This window comes from Malurus melanocephalus, unplaced genomic scaffold (genome assembly GCF_030028575.1).
Source record: "Malurus melanocephalus ecotype Western Australia unplaced genomic scaffold, MMel_1.1 scaffold_221, whole genome shotgun sequence".
In the NCBI taxonomy this organism is placed as follows: Eukaryota; Metazoa; Chordata; class Aves; order Passeriformes; family Maluridae; genus Malurus; species Malurus melanocephalus.
The window spans coordinates 1,242,823-1,263,480 of NW_026623453.1; the positions used below are offsets into that span (position 1 = coordinate 1,242,823).

The following is a 20,658-nucleotide window of genomic DNA, read 5'->3' on the forward strand; positions in this document are numbered from 1 at the left end:
AACATTCACAAAAGTTTTATTAAAAAAATTCCCCTTTCACCTCAAACAAGTGAAGCTTAAGTTCTGTACTACTAGGTTATGTTTAGAAAAATGGAAACAATACAGTAATTTTTGAAGGCTATACATTGTAAAATCCCATAAGTCAGCATAATCTTGGACTGTGCAAGCAAATATAGCAAGTATTTCAGATGTTATTTATTTGGTCCATCAGATGTACAGTATAGTAGTATCTGAGTTTACAAAACATCAAATATAAATAACCTGAAACTGTAACAATACACAAAAATTTGCTTCTTACATTGACATACCAGGCAGTACGAGCTGAAAAACTGGAGTAAATTAACAGTTTTACAGTAATGTACATAGTGCCAGCTGATGTTTAAGAACACTGTTAAAACATGGCACTAATTTGCTTTGTTGGATTTTCTTCTTTACTTGTTCAGGATGTGAAAAATGTTTAGGACTAGGCTAAAAATGTTATTCTTCAAGCATCTGTGATTCTGTGAATGCTGGAGGTGAAGCAGTCACACTTGGAACACAGCCTCAGAAAGGGATAAGCAAATGCGCAGGCAGGCCACTGCTGGGAAACTTCAAAGGTAATAATTMAAAAAATAAATGTAGTTGCTTAGAATCAGGGCATCTGATGATGGCCCTTTATGAAACAAAAGTAGGTTTTTTTTGTCCTGTTGGATGATACCTACAAGGTATTTACACAAAAATATCATGCTGTTTTCATGACTGTTTAGGTAAATACTTATAAGTATTTATAGACTATGTTTCTACTACCTTTATTATATGGAATATGGAAAACTTCTGAAAGAGTACTGATACAAGAGTTTCATCAACCAGAGACACAGACACAAATTATTTAAGCCAGTGATTTGGTATCCACTTTGAACCAAGGCCTTAGAGTGAGTCTAGTTCTGGACATTTTTCACATCCCAGCACAATGTGCTGTTACAGTATGACATTACATGAATCACTTTGTCAAGGGGCAGCAGTAGGTTCCCTCAAATGCCCTTCCTCCTGCTCTTTGCTCAGCACACGCTCTTCGCTCCAACGCACTCGCAGCCCTTCTCCTCGAGTTTCCTCTTGTGGCTCCTGTTCTCCTCCTCCCCAACGCTGCTGGAAGCCCCCTCATCCTCCGACTCCACGATCATGAGGTCGTCCTGCTCCTGCTCAGCACGCACTCTCTTGGCCCCCACGCACTCACAGCCCTTCTCCAGTTTCCTCTTGCGGCTCTTGTTTTCCACATCATCAGCATTGCTGGAAGTACCTTCGTCCTCCGAGTCAACAATCACCACATCATCCTGCTCTGGAGCTACAAAACAGGTGTTTTGAATTCCAAAGGATACTGCAGAGACAATCTACTCTCTCAAACCAATTTTCATACATAAAAAATTGGAGCATTCTTTATCCACACTCTCTGCCATTCAACTGCAAGAGTATCTTAAATGTCCCTGAAATTACTATAAAATATGGTTTTCACACCATGATTCCTTTTTCATCAGAGATGTGGAAAATAACCCAAAAATACAAGAAATGCATTAGTTTGCAGGACTTGTTTTGCATGTACAAAACAGAAGAATTGCTCCTCTCTGCAACAGTTGGGAAAATAACTTTTGCACACTGTGGCTGTACTGCAGCTTCTCCCTTCCCTACTGCACTCAGCAAAATTCCCAGCAAAGGCCATGCTCCAGGAGAGAGAACCCACAAAGAGAGAGAGAAGTGGAAGGGTGAGCAGACTTACAGAGATACAGCATAACAATGGATATTATGAAGAAGGGAAAAGAGGATCAAATGTGAACTTTCAAGACATCTAGTGGATTTTGTTTGCTTTTAAGCACAAATTTACRGTAAGTACTAATTTTACACAATTTGCTACTACAATTTTAAGTAAATTTTAGCAATATTCTTAAAATTTAGTTTTCTCTCAAACAGGGGGTAAGGGACTACATATTTGTGTCTTAAATCTGTGCACATACCTTACAGGCAAAGGAACACCAGGTAAATAATACAATTTCAAGGTGTATGTACTATAAACTTCTGGGCTTTTTGTAGCAATTGTAAATGTGCACTTTTCTATTTAGTATTAGTTATATATACACAGAGGCAACTTAAATGCCTTTTATTTTGTATTGGCGAAGTTAAATTGTAAAACTGAAGACAACTTCCATTGACTGCACTAGTGAAAGACTACTTTATTTCATTTAATATCGATTACTGTTGATTACCTGTGGATGTTGAGGGTTGTGCTCCATCATCACTACCATTGCTAATGTTCTTGGGTGTTGGTTCTGATGGTTTAGGGCCAATTCTTTCAGGGGCATCACCAACAACTTCAAATTCTACATCTTTTTCTAGGTCTTCACTGCAGAAAAATACACATGCTTTTCAACATCCCAGAAAATTAAATCCTGTCTTTTACACAAAAGAATATAATTCAAGTATTAGAGAATCCTACAATTAGAACAAAATGAGAAAAACATACTGAAMACGAGGAAAATCTGTCCAGTCCTCTTTTATCATTTATGCTTTGTCTATTCCCAAACATTGTTCCAACCAGTGCTATGAACTCAAAATGCTTACGAAATAGAAAAATCAACACCTGAGCTTATTGCTCTTCCTTAACATCACAGCCCTGTTCCCACTGAACATGCAGTGTTAATATTTTTTGAAATTTTGGGGTTGGGTTTTTTTTTTCCAGTGGCAGTTTCTTGCATGATGGTTGTCCCCCGAGGTAATTWGTTTCTGCAATGTATTCTTACATTATCTAACAACAAATTACTGAAATAATTTTTCAGTTATCATTGTAAAAAACAAAACCACAACAAAACAAAATTACAACAAAAAGACCAAAACCAAAATCAAACAAAAAACCTTAAACTATAATTTCATTAAAAATAACAATTCCTCTTTTACCTCTGTATTTTCTTTTGGCAGCTTAATCTTTGAACTTTATTCATGTATTTACATTGTGAGGGGAGAATTCCCGTGGAACTGTTCTATGCATATACACAAAAAATCCTGACTTCAGAATCCTTACCTATGAAGAACATTGATTAACAGCGTATAGTCCTGGAGGAAATCATCTGCTTGTAGTCGGGTGCCATTTCGAATTCCAAAGTCTGATAATTTCCTGTGGTTATTTGCTACAAAAACAGTAAAAAACCTGCAGTGTATARGGCTATTTATAGAAGGATCCTTTACACCTGAATAAATGTGGAGTACTCTAGAACTTTAATGTAGGAACATAAGATTAACAGGTGTTAGCTATATTTAAATTAAAAGCTGACATTTAAGCTCTTAGGCATTAAAGCTCCTTATGTTTGATTTATTTACTCYTCATGCCATGACGTTCAAGCACTTCACGATTACTGCACTTAGGGACATTTTGGAGAAGGTTTCTGCATTACAGCAGTGCCAACAAGCATCATGAACACCATCTATGAAGCAGAAAATTAAGGGGGCTGCAGGCAGATACCTGAAAGGAATCCTGGCATGCCAGCTAAGAAGTGCTTTATTCAGGAAAGCTGAGCAGGACATGCAGGCTTGCAAACAATACCATTGGCTAGTCTCAAGCCACTTAAAATACTTGYAAATCCAGTTCTCTTCAAATATTAGTCCACAGGGTGAACACTACAGCATTTGCTATACAGCTATTCTGCATGGTCTCTTCCAAGGCTTTGTGTACTCCTATCCCATAGCCCTCAACAGGCATACCTTCTGTTTCACCTTCTTCTGAAGAGATAAGGATAGTTCCCTTTCCATCATCTATTTGTACATCTGGTGCTACCATAGCAAATTTTTCTTTCAGTATCTGAAAATACAAATATGGTTATTTAATCAATGTCTGACTTAAAAAGATCTATTAAAAAAAGAAAGTTGGATTTTGTTGATTTTATTATTCCAGCTCATTTTCAGGCATCTGCTGACAACCTATACTTTTTTGTTCACTTCCATGAAAAAAATGATTGTATTTTTGAGGTCTGGTATCCATAGGTTCATATATGCTGGTAAGTTTTTTACAATACTTCATAAAATGACAGAATTACAAATCAATTGTGACCACAATTGTAATGCAGCTATGGAACTTCCAACTGAAATGCAAATTTAGTTTTTTGCTCTCAGATATGAAAAAAGTCTTTAAAACCACCAAAATTTACAAAATGCCAACATTCCTTCACAAGACATACAACCCACGTGGACAAGAAGCCTATTGGCTAATTAGGCTCTTCTTGTAGCTGAGAGAAATGCAGAGTAAATATAAACAGGAGATGCTCAGTCAAAATGTACTGAGCAAAGACCTAATTTTAATAATTTACAGTATTAGATTCAAAATGAAAGCTGTAACTATTATACAAGACGTACCTTATCCTGGAGTGTCAACACAGTAACTTTGTGTGTGTTAAGTTTCACAGTCACTTCTGGCTTACTTGCACATACATAACAATTAGGATTTGGTGGATCCAAAGCACAAGGAACCAATAGCTTCTTCCTGGGATTTGGCTGCTTGTTCAGAAAAATCTTGAGGACAGACAAGAAAAAACCAAATTATTCTGTMAGTAGCAGCACATATAAAGTCTGTTTTCCTGCAGAATTCTTCTGCTGGTCTCCATAGGCTGTCCTTAAAACCTGTACTTCTCTTTTCATGGTGACTGAAAGTTCCCAGCATATTCAGAATCTACTGAAGTGGCAAGTGCGAGACAATAAAACTACACAGTAGCCAGAGAATGCTAACTGAAACTTTTAAACAAATAATAAATAGCAAGAAAGCAAAAGCATTTTATGACCACTTACTGTTCTACACTGATCTATTTTCCCCGATAAAATCTTCAAACCCTCCAGCACGATCAGCCCAGCTATCACTGCATTGGTAGTGGCTATAGCTGGGATAATATTTCCTGCCATTGCTGCAAAATAAACAAGAGAATGCAGACTTTTAACAGCAAATGAAAACAAGATTATAATTTAAATAAAACAATGTTATATTTTATCCTTACACTTGATATCAAATCTGCTTTTCATATTCATTCCAAACACATGCATCCTGAGGTTTGCAGCAGAAGTGACAAAATCCATGGCAGAAGGGTCATCCTAACAAGAAATTAGTACAAAAAGCAATTAAAAATCAGATTACTCACTGGAAAGTTTGCAACACATGGTTCCTAGAAGATTAAAAACCAGAATTAAAAAGCAAAAAGTTTGTAAAATATTTAATTTCAAAGTCAATATACTTCCTCTTTCAGATGGTGTACTCAGTAAAGTAGTATTTAAAGTAATACTTTAAATACTAACTACAATTTTAAAACATATGTATTTTAGTAGCAAAGTAGTATACTAGTATTAATAAAATGCCTTGTATGTTATAAAAACGTCTAAATCCTAAGTCTTACACTCTTTCAAACATTTTAAACATTGAATTTTAACACTGAACCAGTTTCAAACACTGGGTTTTTCACAAAGAAGTATTTTTACTATCGGTGGTAGTAATACTTCGCTATTTTGCCCTGCCCCCCCTCAYAAACTAGGTTTTTAATTGTGCCAAATGATAATTGACTGGAAGTGATACTGTGTGTGGTGAAAAAAGAGGAAATTCTTGTCTTCTTCAACAGAACTTGTATTGTACACCCATCATCAACCGATTGCTCGTAACCTCAGTAAAATTCCAGCTCCTAAATGCTGGCTAAGAGCATGTTTYGGATAAGAAGAGATAAGAAGGTAAAAATGAAGTTACATTATTAAAATATTTTTTAAAAATTAAAATATGGCAAATACTTGTGTATTGGTGTTTTTATAAGTTTGAGAATTTGGTGAATTAAGTTATTTTACACCGCAGCAGTTAATCCTTACCCTCAGTGAGTTACAAAATACAGCATTTAAAGAATAGATTTGTTTATATATGGAAACAAATGAGGAGCCAGATCTTTTTGTTCTAAATAGTATTATTTTGGAAGGAAACTGAATGAGCCCAACTAATATTTGCACTACACATATAGAGTTTATAGATGGCAAACTAACCTTATCCCATATAAGTGCTTCTCCATCAGCCTTCTCAGCCAGGTGAAGACTCAGGGTTTTAACACTCTTTGAAAACAGGTCTGCGTAGCTCCTGACATTGAGAACCTGCTGATCCTTCAACATTGCAGAGCTTTCGTTCTGCTGGTCCGATTTGTTTTGCTCTTTGGGAAAAAAAGAAAAAAAAATGAAGAGCAAGAATATTTGTAAGTTCCACAGAAGTTCTCTCAAATAATTTTCCAATTTCAGCAAAATTAATATTTTCTAAATTGAATAACAATATCCTTTATCTACAGTAGCCCAAACATTTGACAACAAATCTGGTTTTAAAACTGCAACTATAGTTACTGTATCAGTCACCTAGACATGCACAAATTACAGCAAATGTAGATTTCCAACAAAACTCAACTTTGAGAGATAAATCTATCAGTGCTTATGGTAAGGTCTCCTAGAATAAGCTGACGTAATTCTGTTAAATGTGTACTTCATATAGCCAATACGAAGTATCTAAAATAACAGCTGCAAAACAGTCTTAGAAATAATGTTGTCTGTACTGAGAAAAATTTGAGATCTTCAGGATTTGCAAAGAATGAATACATTTAGTATCAGAACTCAGCTGTGACAGTAAAAATTGCACAGATCACAGAGATGATAAATAAACAGCAGGTCCAACTTACAAATATACAGTAGGACGAGGGACAGTCACCTACCTTGCTTTTGTACCTCAGCCCAGTCCAGTGGCACTGGAGGCTTTCTTTTCCTCCACAGTTTATCCATTGTCAGCAGATATCTAATGTCATCTTTGAAAAGCTAGGAAACATTAAAAAAAAGATTACATGAAAGAGGAAAAAAAAAAGACACTGAAAAATCAGCATTACATTGACAAGGTTTTGATTTTCTCCTTGACAGTATTTTCAACTACATAAAAACAGATTCTAAAAACTCTCTAACCCTTACTGGATAGAGCAGAACCAGCTCTGACTAATCTGCAGAGGAGTAAAGTGAAAAATCAAGTAACAACAGTCCAATAGTGGGTTCATGTACCTATTGAAGCCATCCCTACAGCTCTTTGCATGTTCTCTCTGAGACAGTGCATGAACATGCCAATGAATTTCCAAAGAAGTTATTACCACCTATCAGTGTTACATTCAGTCTCATTTCCTCTATCTATTTACTTTCAGTAACTATTTAGAACAAAAACTCCCAGACCAGCATGTATTTTCTTATGCCAGAGCCTGATTATACACAGGTGACCTCAGATTGGCTCTGGCTATGCCAGCTGAAACTCCAGAGGTCCCTTTCCCCTTTCCCGTTAAAAGTAATTGAAATGGAGTTTTGTCTGAACAGTGTGGCCAAGCTGCTGCAGCCATCTGTACAAATACAGATGGAATCCTGTGAAACAAGCAAATGTTGCAAGAGAACAACACAACAGCAAAACTGTGGATGTCATAACATGATCACATAATTGATGGCTAGCATTAAACATCCAAGCTGGGGATTGACTGACCATTACAGCACTTCATACATTTCAAATAGATACATTKATTTGAGGTAAAGAAGATACCTTAGTAAAAAGTTTAACTGGATCATAGCCAGTTGATTTAGCCCACTGCTTAGTTGAAACACGTTTAATCTCACCATCTTCATTGGATGCTAGTGCTCTGGCTTCTGCTTCTGCTGGCTCCCCTATTAATAAAGTGACAATCAATATTTTAAATTAAAAAAATATATTTTTAAATCCCATAGAAATATTACCCCCAGAGTCATTAACAAAATTATGCAGGGGACATATGGGGCTTTACTGTGCCCAATAAAGCTGAATTAGGCACAGCATGCCTGCTCCTCTTTGCCTCTGCAACTGCAACACACTGATTTAGCTTGGTATCACCCAGCTCCTTTATTGGCAGAAACAATGAACAATTGCTTCCCATTAATTTTCTCCACATAATGTTGCGACTTCATAAATGTCTTACCACCTGCTTTTAGTAGTGTCTTTTTCTGGCTAAAGAGTCTTAGATTGGTTGGGATTTCAACACAAATAAAAAATCAGTTTCCTACCTCTGGTTCTTATTATACAAAAAATCTGTATAAAGATGCTAATAATTTTCTTTCTTTCCCAGTCACATCCAACAATTGCTATTATGATTTCTAATAAGCAGGTTGATGGTTTCATAAAGCTATCTGAGAACATCTTGAACTGAATGAGAAAAATCAACTCAGAGACCATCATCACTTTATGTGTAAATCTGTGAATGTTTCCCCCCTTTTCACCAATGCATCATTTGCATTATTCCATATTCCTCTGCCTCACGTATCACTGCCCAGTCATTCTGTATTATGAAGCTTTCTACTACTTTTTGCAGTTAGTCCTCATCTTTATTACTCTTTATTACTCTGAGTGACTTTGCTTAATCATCTGCGCTGAACAGCACACGTTTCCAATCGAGACTCCTCTAATAACCATTTATCTCTATCATTCAAGTAGCTTATCCACTTCAGCCCCTTGGCTCCTTCTCTCCCTCAGATTCCCCTCAATGATTTTTGAATCTGCCCCCTGAACATTCTGAACTGCCTAAACCAGATATTCTACATGGGTTTGCTGATTCCTTCCAAGGATCCACAGAGCCATGCAGGGCACGACTTTCCTTTTCAAAGGTAGCATTGACTCTTGTCCTGGTTTGGGCTGGGACAGTTAATTGTCTTTCTAGTRGGTGGTCTGGTGCTGTGATTTGGATTCTGTAACAGAACGATGTTGGCAACACACTGATGTTTCAGCTCTTGCCAAGAGGTTATTCTAAGTCAAGCACTTTGCAATTTCCTGTGCTCTGCCAGCAAGTGAGAGCACAAGGAGCTGGGAGGGAGCACAGCCAGGATAGCTGACCTGAACTGGCCACAGGGATATTCCAGACCTCAGAACATCTTGCTCAGCACATAAACTGGGGGAGTTGGCTGGGAGGGGCTGATCACTGCCTGGGGACTGGCTGAGCATCCATTGGCCAGTGGGCAGTCAGCAACTGTGTCACTTGTTTATCTTCAGTTTTATTCCCCTTCTCTCTTTATTCCAATTATTATCAATAATATTAGTATTACTCACCCGACCTSTGAGGTTCCCTTCATATGTGGTTCTCCCTGCTCTGGGTTTGGCAGTGAGTGAGAGCTGAGTGGTGCAGAGCTGCCAGCTGGGGGTCAAACCCCAACACCGACACCACCATGTGACCACAGCACCCTGATTGTGGGCAGCCTGCTCACTGCAGACACCAGACTTCAGCTCATACTCCTATAACTGCCCTGGTGTCTTTACTTAAATAAATGACATTGCATCTGCTCCCTTTCAAGTAYTTCAGCAGCCACTGTTTTAAGTGACTTTATATTGCCACTCTCTTTAAAACTCACTTAGTTCATTCTGCACTTCGTGTAGGAACAACCTGTCCAGTTATCATTACCTGATGTTCAAAGAATTTGAAGTGTCAGAGGATCCTTTAAGCACCCCCTCCCAAGTCGACTCATCTATCAAAGGATCCAAAAGAAGCAACCAACAACAATGCTTATTCACCTCATGGTAACTATGATTATTGTCTTTACAGAAAAATACCGAATAGCTATAAAAATGTAAGTCAAAATGGGCATATTTCTGATGCAGACTAATGCTGTAAGCATTTCAGGCTAGAAGAGTTCTAACAAAATCCCTGAAGTTCCTTGCAAACCCTCAGCTAGGAGTGGAAAATGCAGAGTGACTACAAATATCACTCAGTGCTCTGTTCAAAACACAAGACTCTCAGAGGCCAGAAACAGAATCCTCTTTAAAGAAAATGGAACTGAACTCTCTAACCTTATGAAATGTAAAGAAAAGAGTATAGAACGTTTCAGCAACAGGGTAAGCCAGCGGCTTGTATCACACTCACAGGCAGCTTCAGGATCAGCTCTGTCAGGTGAGACTTCTTGATCAGCATCTTCTTCTCCAAACAACTGGCTATATAACAATTAAGAACAAGACTAGAATTTCAGCATATCTGGTTAAAGACTCAAATATTTCCTAATGGATGTACATTTATTTTAGGATTCTTGCTATCAGACTGCTACTTCATACATAGCTTTTTAAACTGCTGGGATTCATCACACATGGATTCAACACTGACAATACAAAAATGAATTTAGCAAAAGAGTTTTCTGTATAACTCACTCAACAGTTCACCCAATAGTCAGCCTAATATTTACACTGCAGTACTGAATGTATTATTAGAACCTATGGGATATCCAAGATTCCAACAAACTTCACACTTGTTAAAACATGCACTAAACTGAAAAATGTGCRTGCTTCATAGAAAGATGAAGAATAAAGCAACCTCAACCTACACTACTGTGCCAAACTTCTTTGCCAATTTTTTAATGCTATTAGAGCAGGGCCTAAATACCAATCAACCTTCCATCTTTATAACCACCTCAGAATTAAGGTCAAGGAACTGACGGTTTTCACCATAATGCATTTCAAACAATTTAAAATTAATTTGAAATCCATTAGAGTATCTTTTTTTTTTTTTAAAAAAAAAAAAGCATGTTAGTTTTATTTCTCTGTAAGTTTAGAAACCGGAAGAATGAATCACAGTTTTTTTAAAATTACTTACTTGAACAAATACTTAGCCCACACAATGCAGTGGATAGGCTCTGAGGGTGTATTTCGGATTGTGCAGCCTGGGAAAGTCTTCTGAGTTGGTTTAGGCTGACATTCATAACATTCTGTCACTCCCTGGTGAAAAATGAAGTATTTATTTGTCACATTGAGAAGGCAACTGGTAGTTTAGGCTATTAACAGATGAACTGTAATTCTATCTCCAAAYACCTAGTCCCTATTGTCTAAAATAGCCAATGACAAGAGTAACATCCCACCTAACCTTTTTGATAACTGTTACTTGTCCAAGGTAGCCTGCAGTTCCACTCTCTATAAGAGGAATATCAGCAGCCAGACACATCCTGTTCACATGGTTACGGGCAGCTGCAAATCAAGAGGGTTTTAAAGAAAAAAATTGAATTGTTCAGAAAAAAAAGGTTTTACTTCCCCAAATTCAAACAAGCATCCTAGGCACTTATCCTTAATATAGCTTTTTTCATGACAGAGCACGACACCATTTTCACAAAGTCTGGTTTCCCATTCTCACGAGATATATTGACACGAATAACCATGGCAAACTCTACTGACTGATACTACATTGTACCCATAATGCTCAACAGCTCCCACGAAGCAGCAATTAGTAGTTAATATTTACTTTCAAAACACCTGCAGAAGCACTAACCACCACCCTTTCAAGTTTCTAGCAAAGCACACAAAGCTTAGTCCAACTACAGATGGGTCAAGAGGATACTCATTATTCAAATGACACTGCAAGCAAGGAACAAGTAACATCTGCAATATAAAATCATAGTGAAAACTTCACCTCTATTATCCAGAGCATTCATAACCAATGTAAACTGGCGGAAGAACTCTACGTTATAGTCAGGGCTACAAAAAACAAAAACAACATTTCAAATGGCACATCAAAGTCTTATTACTGCACAACAGAAACTCCACACGTGCAACCAATGTCCATGTGATAAATTACACATATTATAAATTTATAAATTTAGCTACTCTTTAACTGCCCCATTTGTCTTCTGCACATTTAAAAGCTGGGTGAAAGCATGAATTTTATGCTGCTGGAAGGAAGCTACTGCAATTAGTACTAATTTGGCTAATGAAATAGGAAGACAAGGAAAAGTGATTAAACTGCTCTGACCTAATGAGTAAATTGGCTGAGCTGTGGTAACTGACCTTAAAAACCATCAGCTGTGGCTAAAACATGCACACTGTAATTGCCACAGCTCATCAGACTGTGCATAATTCATTGTACTGTGATAGCTCCAYTGGACTATGGACTGTGTGTCCATACCCTGAGGAGCCACCATATGGGACCTTAAATCCTGACGCTTCAGTTATCTTTACATTGCAGTTTTCTGACTTAAAGAAGAAGGTAGAAAAGAAGAGAGAGTAAAGAGGAAACAGGATTAAAGGTTTGAGTAGAAGGATGCAATGAGTCAGTGTTTCACTAGCTAATAGCAACATTGGAGTTCAAACCTTCATAGCACAGAATATCCATTTTTTAGAAATTGGGGCAAATACAAATTAAAACATGGGGAACYGCTAGTGGAGCCCTACATAATCTTATACTCATTGGTTACAGATCATAAAGACTAAATTTTAACAGTTTGGGGCATATATAAATGACAGTTACCTACGTACACACAAAGGACTTAATTGTTTTAATCACAGACTCAACATTCACATGTCTTTTAGTATAATTATTGCTCAAGACATTAGGGCATCCTTACAGTGTAGAAGCATATATGGCAAATGTTGCCAATAAAATGGAAAATAGGCACAAATGAATTACTACAGCTTACTACCAGAGCTTAAAACCTATGCAATACCCACATTCCCACTCAGGAYTGTGGTAGTTCACATTTACAGCTATTTCTCCTTACTGAGGAATCTTTGTAAAACATCTTAAAGCACACCATTGTAGCATTCAAATAACACAGTATTTGTAAATGAAACATGTAATTAGAGCTTAAAACCAAACATACTTCATGATGCTATCATGGTAAGCTATAATATTAGCTTCTGGACAAAACTGTAACACGCTTTCCTTGGCAACCTAGAAACAAAAGAAAAAAAAAGAAAACAAAAAACACTTATTATTTTTTCCTTCCTTCTAGAAGGCAGACTTGATACCAGTTGTGTATCGAGTAAGTCGACTACCTTAAGAGATTTAGATACTTTAATAATTAAATGCTGTGGACAGCCGTGATCAACCTACCGACACTTATCTCTTCCCAGCAGAAACTAAATTGTGACATTTTTGTAACACTGTCCATAAAATAATACTGAGTAGTGAAATTTGGGCTTTGTGTTTTTTTTACCTGTGATTTTGATCTTCCAACATGTTTCTTTTGAAACAGAAACTGTCTGTTGAGATTGCTGACATCAATAGTATCCAAATCAATCTATAAACAAACAAGAGAGGCATTTCACTTTCACAGAAAGAAAAGGAACAAAACCATTAACAGAGTTTGAAGAAAAGTCAATTGACTAAAATATAGAAACTTTACGAACCCCTTTTCAGACCTCTCAGGTGTTACATCAGCACTACAGCAACTGAAGAGGCACAAGGGACCACCTAATTATCTTCAGGAATCCCTAYATCATCAATAATTGCTGACAGGGGAGCATAACAAAAATGAAGAGCTCCTTGAAAACAAACTTCCTGAAGAGAGTCCCTGCTGAAAATGCATGTGACACTTGAGATACATCCACACAGCAGTGAGGGGAAAGTCAACACCGACTGTCCTGCTTGCAAAGGACAAAGATTTTAGTGGCAGTTCTTGARGACCACAGGGTACACTCAGGTGGGAAACTGCAGAAATCCATCGAGATAGGYCCAGCCAGCCTCTCCCTGCACTGCCCACCCTGAACACGGGCTCTGTGCTTCCCCGAGGCCCAGGAAAGGCTGCTCCAAACCAACTRGACCTTCCACTTCATATGAGCATGGCTTTAAGCACCAGAATGACTCATTACCTCAATGGCCATGTCCCACACACACTGCAGGGAAAAGCTTTCACTGCCTGGCCCCAGGACTAACTGCCTAAGTGAAYGTTAACAAATTATGAAATCTACTTACAAAGAAAGAAATCAAATCACACAATCAAAATGCTCAAAAACATACAGCACCAAGCAGCCCTGATGCAGAGCCTCTAAGGATGCCATGACTGCAATTCCCCAACAGCTATGATTCTATTTATTAATATATACACAGGAACAGCATAAATTCAAGTACCTTTAGCTCCCACAAGAATTAAAAAGATTAAACTAGAACTTGGACATTTATTCCTAACTTTGTTACCATTACTTTCCATGCAATTAAAGTTTCTTTTGATCAACAACTTCAAGTCTTCTCCTTTCCTTAATATTTTTAATGAGAACTAGAGTTTTTCTGGGCATCAGATATTTCTCCCAAATTCCCACAGGTAATGCTGACATACTCAATAACACCTTCAGCTACAAAGAGAGCACTCTCTGACTGACTGTGGAGTGTGAAGTTTAAACATGGCCTACTCAGKGTGTTCTCACACACTTCTAAGTTCATTACCCAAACCTGAATTATGAAAAAACCATGGYACACAATCACTGAATATCCTTTGAATGCAAGATCCAATTTCCTGTTTTCTGAAGGGGATATTTTTAATTGAAGGACTAAGTTTTAACATACTAAGAACTGCAATCGCTACAGAGTTTTATTTAAAGTTAATAAAAGCACCTGTGGCTATAGAGCAAATAGAAAAGATACAATTTTWAAATATGTATTATAAAACTAAGACTGTTAAACATTACTACTCACAGTATCATAATAACTAGCCATGGCCTTGTCCTTCATGAAAATGGTATYTGCATGATTTACATTTCTACCTCCTTTCCTTCCTGATAAGACACACACAAAGCTTGCTTAGCCTAAATCCAAAAAGCCCTAGAACCTCAAGGGAAAACAGTAAAGTGCAAAACTCTGTTAAAACATTCACTACCCAGAAAGCTCTCAGTATTTCAGCTGGAGMTGATGACAAGTGACATCAGCTCCTGCTGAGAACACAAATTACAGCACTGAAGGGAGCAAAGAAGTTCTTCTCCAGAGAGAAAATTTGAGACCATCAGACCTGAACAGAAGCTTCAGTCCAGCTAAGAATGATCAGAATTTAACAGCTCACTTATAACACAACTACACTGTTCCCATTTCTGCATCCTAGAAGAACAGGCACCATAACTTAACAACATATGCTCATGTTCTTAATTCAGACTTGGATCTTGAAAAAACTTCACTTTGTTCTTCATTCATAGGACAAGGGTATGCCACTCAACACAGTTTACTTAAGCCACAGTTGTCTGGTATTCAAAACTACTAATTTTTTTTAGTATTAATATGATTTAAAAAAAAAAAAAAAACCACAACACAACTTACTTATACAAATAGAAGGAATTTTCAGATGTTTAACTTTGTTAATATTTAATATCTGAGGAAAATCCTCAACAATATCACAAATGTTGACAAAAGCCATTTATTCTGCTAACAACAAATTCCATCTTTGTGYAACAATTCTTTTTTGCTCTCGTATTGTCTTCTACCCACCTGCTCCCTATATTGTCAAAACACTACTGTCCTGCATAAAACACTGCCAGTGATAGCCATATGAAGATAGCCCTGGTCCAAAACATACTTGAGTTCAATGGAGTCCCACCAAGTCAGCCTTGAAAGGCAATACCAAACCCCAAGCTATAACAAGTGGAACAATAAGCATACCCCAATGAGATTTATGCCTAATGACTAACTGGAAAATCAGGAGCTATTACACTTTCTCTGTTACAATGGACTGCAGGAGTACATAACTGACACAGTACAGTAGGGGATAAAAAAGAGGGGAAGAGTGCAGAAAATGCTTCCAGTTCTCTGCAGTTATTTACTTCCCTGATGCAACGTTCAAATTGGATAGGCTCTCAAACCAAAGGGACAGTTTGGAATTAAATGTATTCTACAAGTACACAAAGCATTCCAGTAAGAAAACCTGAGCTGTAAGAATAACAAGGCCATCCAGCAGCCATTTTCTTCTACAGACACAGTTTTAGTAAGTTTGTCGAGTTTTGCTCGACAAGTCCGGCTGCAAATTCAAACTCCTCACAACCTGACATATAAAACTCTCAGATGAGACTCCTGGACGCGTCAGTAAAAGGGTATTGAAGGAAACGCACCTGTGCTCTAACAGAATGTAAAAGCGTATCATCTTCCTTACTACAAGAAGAAACCAATAAAGGTCTGGACACCAGACAATCAGTTTCACCAGCAGTATTTCTCTCCATCCCGTTTTCACTGTTACCCCCTCACACATCTGCCCTTCCWGTACGCATTCACAGATTAAYATCTGGAAGCAAAAGTGAAAGCACAAGCCCGCGGCAAGTGCCAKCACTGACGGCTTTACAGCCYGGGATCAMAAGCACAGCTCACCCACCTGGGGGGTTCTYGCTGCGATTTATCACCGGACCATCACCCCCAGCACCAGCAAAGGCGGCACCGGGCAAAACCGAGAYCTCGCCGGGCAGCAAGCATGGCACAACACGGTATCCCGGCGGTTCCATCCGCGGGCTCCCGAGAAATTTGGGCTTCCCAGGAAGGCGGCCAGACCTCGGTGGGGGAAGGAGGAGCTCCCGCGCCCGGCGGGAGCCYGRGCTGAGGTGGGGGGGGAGGGGGTGGCGGCGATGGCGTGCAGGCCKCGGCCCCTTTGTGACGCCCCGGCCCGGCGGTCCCGCGCGGCCTTGGCGGGCGGGTGCGCTTTGAAACCGCGCACACACTGCGGCGGGCGGAGCGGCCTCGCCGACACCGCGCCCCCGCCCAACTGCACCCGCGGCCCCGCGATCGGCCTCCCCCCGCCCGCCGAGCGCCCCAGCCTTCGCCCGGCCCCGACCCGCACCACGTAAATGCTGCTGAAGCCGGTGAGCACCAGGTTCTTGAGCAGCTCGCAGCCGATGCCGCCGGCCCCCACGACCAGGACCCGCGCCTGGGACACGGCCTGGGCCAGCTCGGGGCGCAGCGGCCCCGACAGCGGCGCCGCCATGACGGACACGGCGGCGGCTCCGCGCGCCTCCTCACGGGCCCGCCAGGACAGAGCGCCGCCCGCCCGCGCGCAGCGCCCCCTGCCGGCTAGGAGGACTGCGGACCGCGCCGGCGGGAGAGATGCGAGTTCCCGTCCCGCTCCCGCCGGGAGGAGGCCCCAGGGATGAATGTCTCGTGCAACAGGAGCTTTTTATTTGTATATCTATTTTAAATATACTTATATTTTAAATATACATATTTAATGTAGTTATATGTTCAATATATTTGTGTATTATATTGTTATATAGAGGTTCAAGAAGCATTTGGACAATGCTCCCAACCATCTGGTGGGATTCTTGGGGTGTCATGAAAAGCACTTGAGGAGCCTTATGGGTCCCCTCCTGCTCAGCATATTCTCTCATATTTTTAATATATTTATATKTTTTATAATGTATTTTTAAAGTATTTTTATAACTTCACCTAGGTTAACTAGCTCACCTCTAGATACTGATGTGCTAAGCTACTATTCTTCCCTAAAAACACAGTTTTGCAAACATTATATCTCTTTAGGTCATTGTGTYGTTCACTCATGTGTGTTGTTTCCTCTCCTTCCCCATTCCCCTTATTTCAAACCCACACTTTCATAGCATTAATTTATGTTGCAGCCTTCAGTCAGTTAAGATGCTGCAGTTCAGCCTAAGCCAGCAGGGAATGTCACAGCAGAATGCAGCCAGTTTTAATCAAAGCTGCATAATCACACCGYGGTACCAAGGCAGCTGCTGAGCCCACCCCAGTTCTGCACCTGTGAAGACACAAGGGGTTAACTCACCCTCCACCTTCTCTCCACCCCAACCCACTGTCACAGCTTATTTAACTATGCAAAATGAACTTTTCCTTCAATGGAAAACCACACAAAAACTTCATGGTGGAAAGATGCAGGGACAGCAAGGCCTTTCAGCCACTCCCCACAGAATTTCCAATCCATGTCAAACTAAAGCAGAATTGAATTGCTTTYGAAAATCAAGCTGGCATTAAGTTCTCCACTGCTAAGAGTTTCTCAAAACTTGGAACTTGTGTGGATGATAAATGCTAACAGTGAGAAAAAATGAGAAACATGAGAAAAAAATTATTGCAGTTTTCTCCTTTACTTCCCTCCCCAAATACTGAGTAACCAGAATCATAAAACATGCTAAGAATAACTAGAACAAAGAAGCAAACTCTACACCTCAATTCTCATGCATAACTGAAGCAGAAACTTTGCAACCACATTTTGGCATGCCTGTAATATCTGTCAATCAGTTATTCTTGACAACAAGCACAATGCCATCAAACCGATTTAATGTTTCACCACATCTGAGGAAAATTCTGTTACATGGTTACACATTTGTAGTAAAAAAAAACAAAAAACCCAAACACACCAACACACTTTCCATCTATGCAGAGAAATCCAATTTATTTAAAWAAACTCTGATCTGGGTCTTCTTGTACAAAAATAAATTCTTCAAGAGGGGTTTGATGATTTGCCGGCCAACAGCTTCTCTCACAYGTATAAACAAGAACAGTTCCAAACTCCACTGACAGATCTAAAAACAAAGCAACGAAGGTATGTAAAGGCATGAAAATAACTGTGACTATGTCAGGGGTTATGGCTTACCACTATACTACAGTTTTTGCATGAATTATTAATTCAGCAAACATTTCTCATATTCTCCTCTGTAAAYAGCATTTCCTAGATAAACATTTTAAAGGAAGCCAAATCAGGATTTTCAAAGAGTTTTTTAAGTGTCTGCAATCTTATATCACAGCATTTATGATTTTCCAAAGCCTCCTTTAAGAGGCAGTAAAGACAAATACTCCCAAGCCATGGAATTATCTCCAATGCAGTTATTCAGGTTCACCAGTGAGTGAGTCAAGCTGCAATCCATAAAGCTGAGTCCTCTCTTCTGCTCAGAGACATGTAATGGAGGCAGCAGTCTCCTGGAACACCATCACTGTAGTTAAGTACACGTGGGTAGCAAGAAAGAACCCAAGCTGCAGCTCCCTACCCTTCCCTCAAGAGACTGTTTGAAGGACAGATTCACCCAAGGCAAGTACCTGAGTCACTCTGGAGCATGCTGACCAGCGTGGGCATCAGCTGCAACTCAAACACTCTGCTGCTCCCACAGTTACTGCAGGCTGGAATACCCTGCTCTAGGCTGGCTGGAGGACATGTCATGAATAAGGGCTGGCCACCCCAGGAGTATCTAGGAAAAGACAGGGAGGAAAAAAGTAATTATTTTTTTAAYATCTAAATTTGATAGGAAAACTTACATGTTGGCAACAGTATTCAGGATTTGCTGAAATCTCAGAACTGCTTAAAGTGAAAAACATGGTTGTGAGTCTGAATCATTGACTCAGCTTCAAAGGAAACATTTAACAAAGAATGAAGATGGGGAGGGGAAAATACTTGGAAGGTTAAAGCTTGGAAACTCTTAAGGAAAGAGCTGTAATTAAAGGAGACAAATGTTTTGAATGGACACCTGTACTGGACTCCTTTAATTAAGGAAATGACACTTTCCTGAAAAGAAGAATTCTAAACAGTGGAAATAAAAGATAAAAATCAACAAGCAAAAGATTTAACACAGAACAGGTCTCAAAGCCACTGCAGCTATGCCTCAGAACTGATGACCTATTTGTAAGAGCTATCAGAGTTTCACACAGAACAGGAAACCCAGACCAAGGATGGGCTCCACTGAATGCCAAGCAGCGGATTCTGTGCTCTGCTGAAAATCAGCAGGGATCCAGCAGCCAGGAGAAACGGGAGTCCAAGAGCACACTGACAATGGCAGGGAGGGCAAAGGGAGGCTGGGAAAAGGTTCTAACCAGGGACAGTCCCAGGAACACCTGAGGTGTATCAGAGAAATGGCAAATTCAAGGAGCACAGTACTGCAAAGTGCTAGAGCCAGTGAAATGCTGTCTGAAAAGGGTACCTGCCCTCTGCATTGGTACCTCTCCTGATCATCTCTGACAATCAACAAAGGGTTCTCGTGCTTCTTTTCTGTCTAAGCGGTCACTTGGACTTTTAACCCCTCATCAAAAAGGGACCAGTTAGTTCCACTTGGCTCTGGAAAGCTGGTAAACAAAAGCCCTGTCACTACAYTGGGACAGGCTGACCAGACAGGCAGCACAGGACTCCCTGGCACACCTGGTGTGATCCATGAAAACCTGCATTTCCTGGTACTAGGAATGACTTGCAATGTACTCTCTCTGTKGTACTCCCACCCAGAATAAACTCCTCTCTCATGAAGAGCAGCTACTCTGAGGTTACACCTGCTTCTATTCTAAGAAAAGGAACAGATTTACACGACCTGAGGACTGCTGGGTCCTGAGGGGTGTCCACAACAAGCAATGGACCTGGGACATTAAAACGACTAATTTCTTGCTTCAGGCAAGCCCTGAGATAACAGCAATTTAAAATATGTTACAAGATTTCAGAGCAGCAAATAGCCTTGGAAACCTATCACACCAGCACAACATAGTGTCAGACTCGCACCTCAACACTGTCTCTTGGAAACCTCAGTGCCTGGATTTCAGTGAGGTTTCAAAAGTCAGGGTCTCWTCTCATCAGAGCTTATGTCAAAAGCCTCCATAGCCAGAGCTATGATCTCTSATCCTGCTTTGATTTTCATCTACTTAGGCTTTGTATAAAAAAGCCCACCTAGGATTGAAGTCCGACCACAGACATGCCAACAGCCCCCTCAGTAATTTTTTTTTATTAAGAAATTAAAACATATTTCCAATTAAGTAATTTATATTGATGTACTAACCATCTATGCCCATGAATTGTATCTCCCCAATACAACCAGATTGTCAACATACCTTAGAATCTGTTCAGGACACACAGATATTCTTTTCATGAATTTATGGAATGTGTGGTCCCAGCTTTTGACTTCACTCTTCTCATATTTTTCATTACCACCTTCACCTGCAAAACTGTAAG

General features: G+C 39.6%; 2 protein-coding genes across 2 annotated transcripts; both read right to left on the reverse strand.

The window, feature by feature from the left end:
- UBA2 (ubiquitin like modifier activating enzyme 2) lies at window positions 1–16,731 on the reverse strand. The gene is made up of 17 exons (XM_057374277.1): window positions 16,558–16,731; window positions 12,970–13,053; window positions 12,634–12,704; window positions 11,448–11,512; window positions 10,908–11,008; window positions 10,641–10,762; window positions 9,921–9,988; window positions 7,583–7,704; window positions 6,729–6,828; window positions 6,022–6,182; window positions 5,004–5,097; window positions 4,801–4,913; window positions 4,372–4,527; window positions 3,724–3,820; window positions 3,047–3,152; window positions 2,235–2,371; window positions 1–1,321 (listed from the first exon to the last, which is right to left on the reverse strand). The coding sequence occupies exons 1-17, from the start codon at window positions 16,699–16,701 to the stop codon at window positions 1,038–1,040; spliced, it is 2,025 nt and encodes a 674-aa protein (XP_057230260.1). The 5' UTR covers window positions 16,702–16,731; the 3' UTR covers window positions 1–1,037.
- Window positions 16,732–18,113: 1,382 nt separating this feature from the next.
- On the reverse strand, window positions 18,114–20,653 carry PDCD2L (programmed cell death 2 like; the record flags this gene model as incomplete). The annotated part of the gene is made up of 3 exons (XM_057374273.1): window positions 18,114–18,262; window positions 18,774–18,922; window positions 20,538–20,653. Coding segments are annotated over 3 exons (396 nt in total), but the record flags the coding sequence as incomplete, so codon positions are not given.
- Window positions 20,654–20,658: the final 5 nt, after the last annotated feature.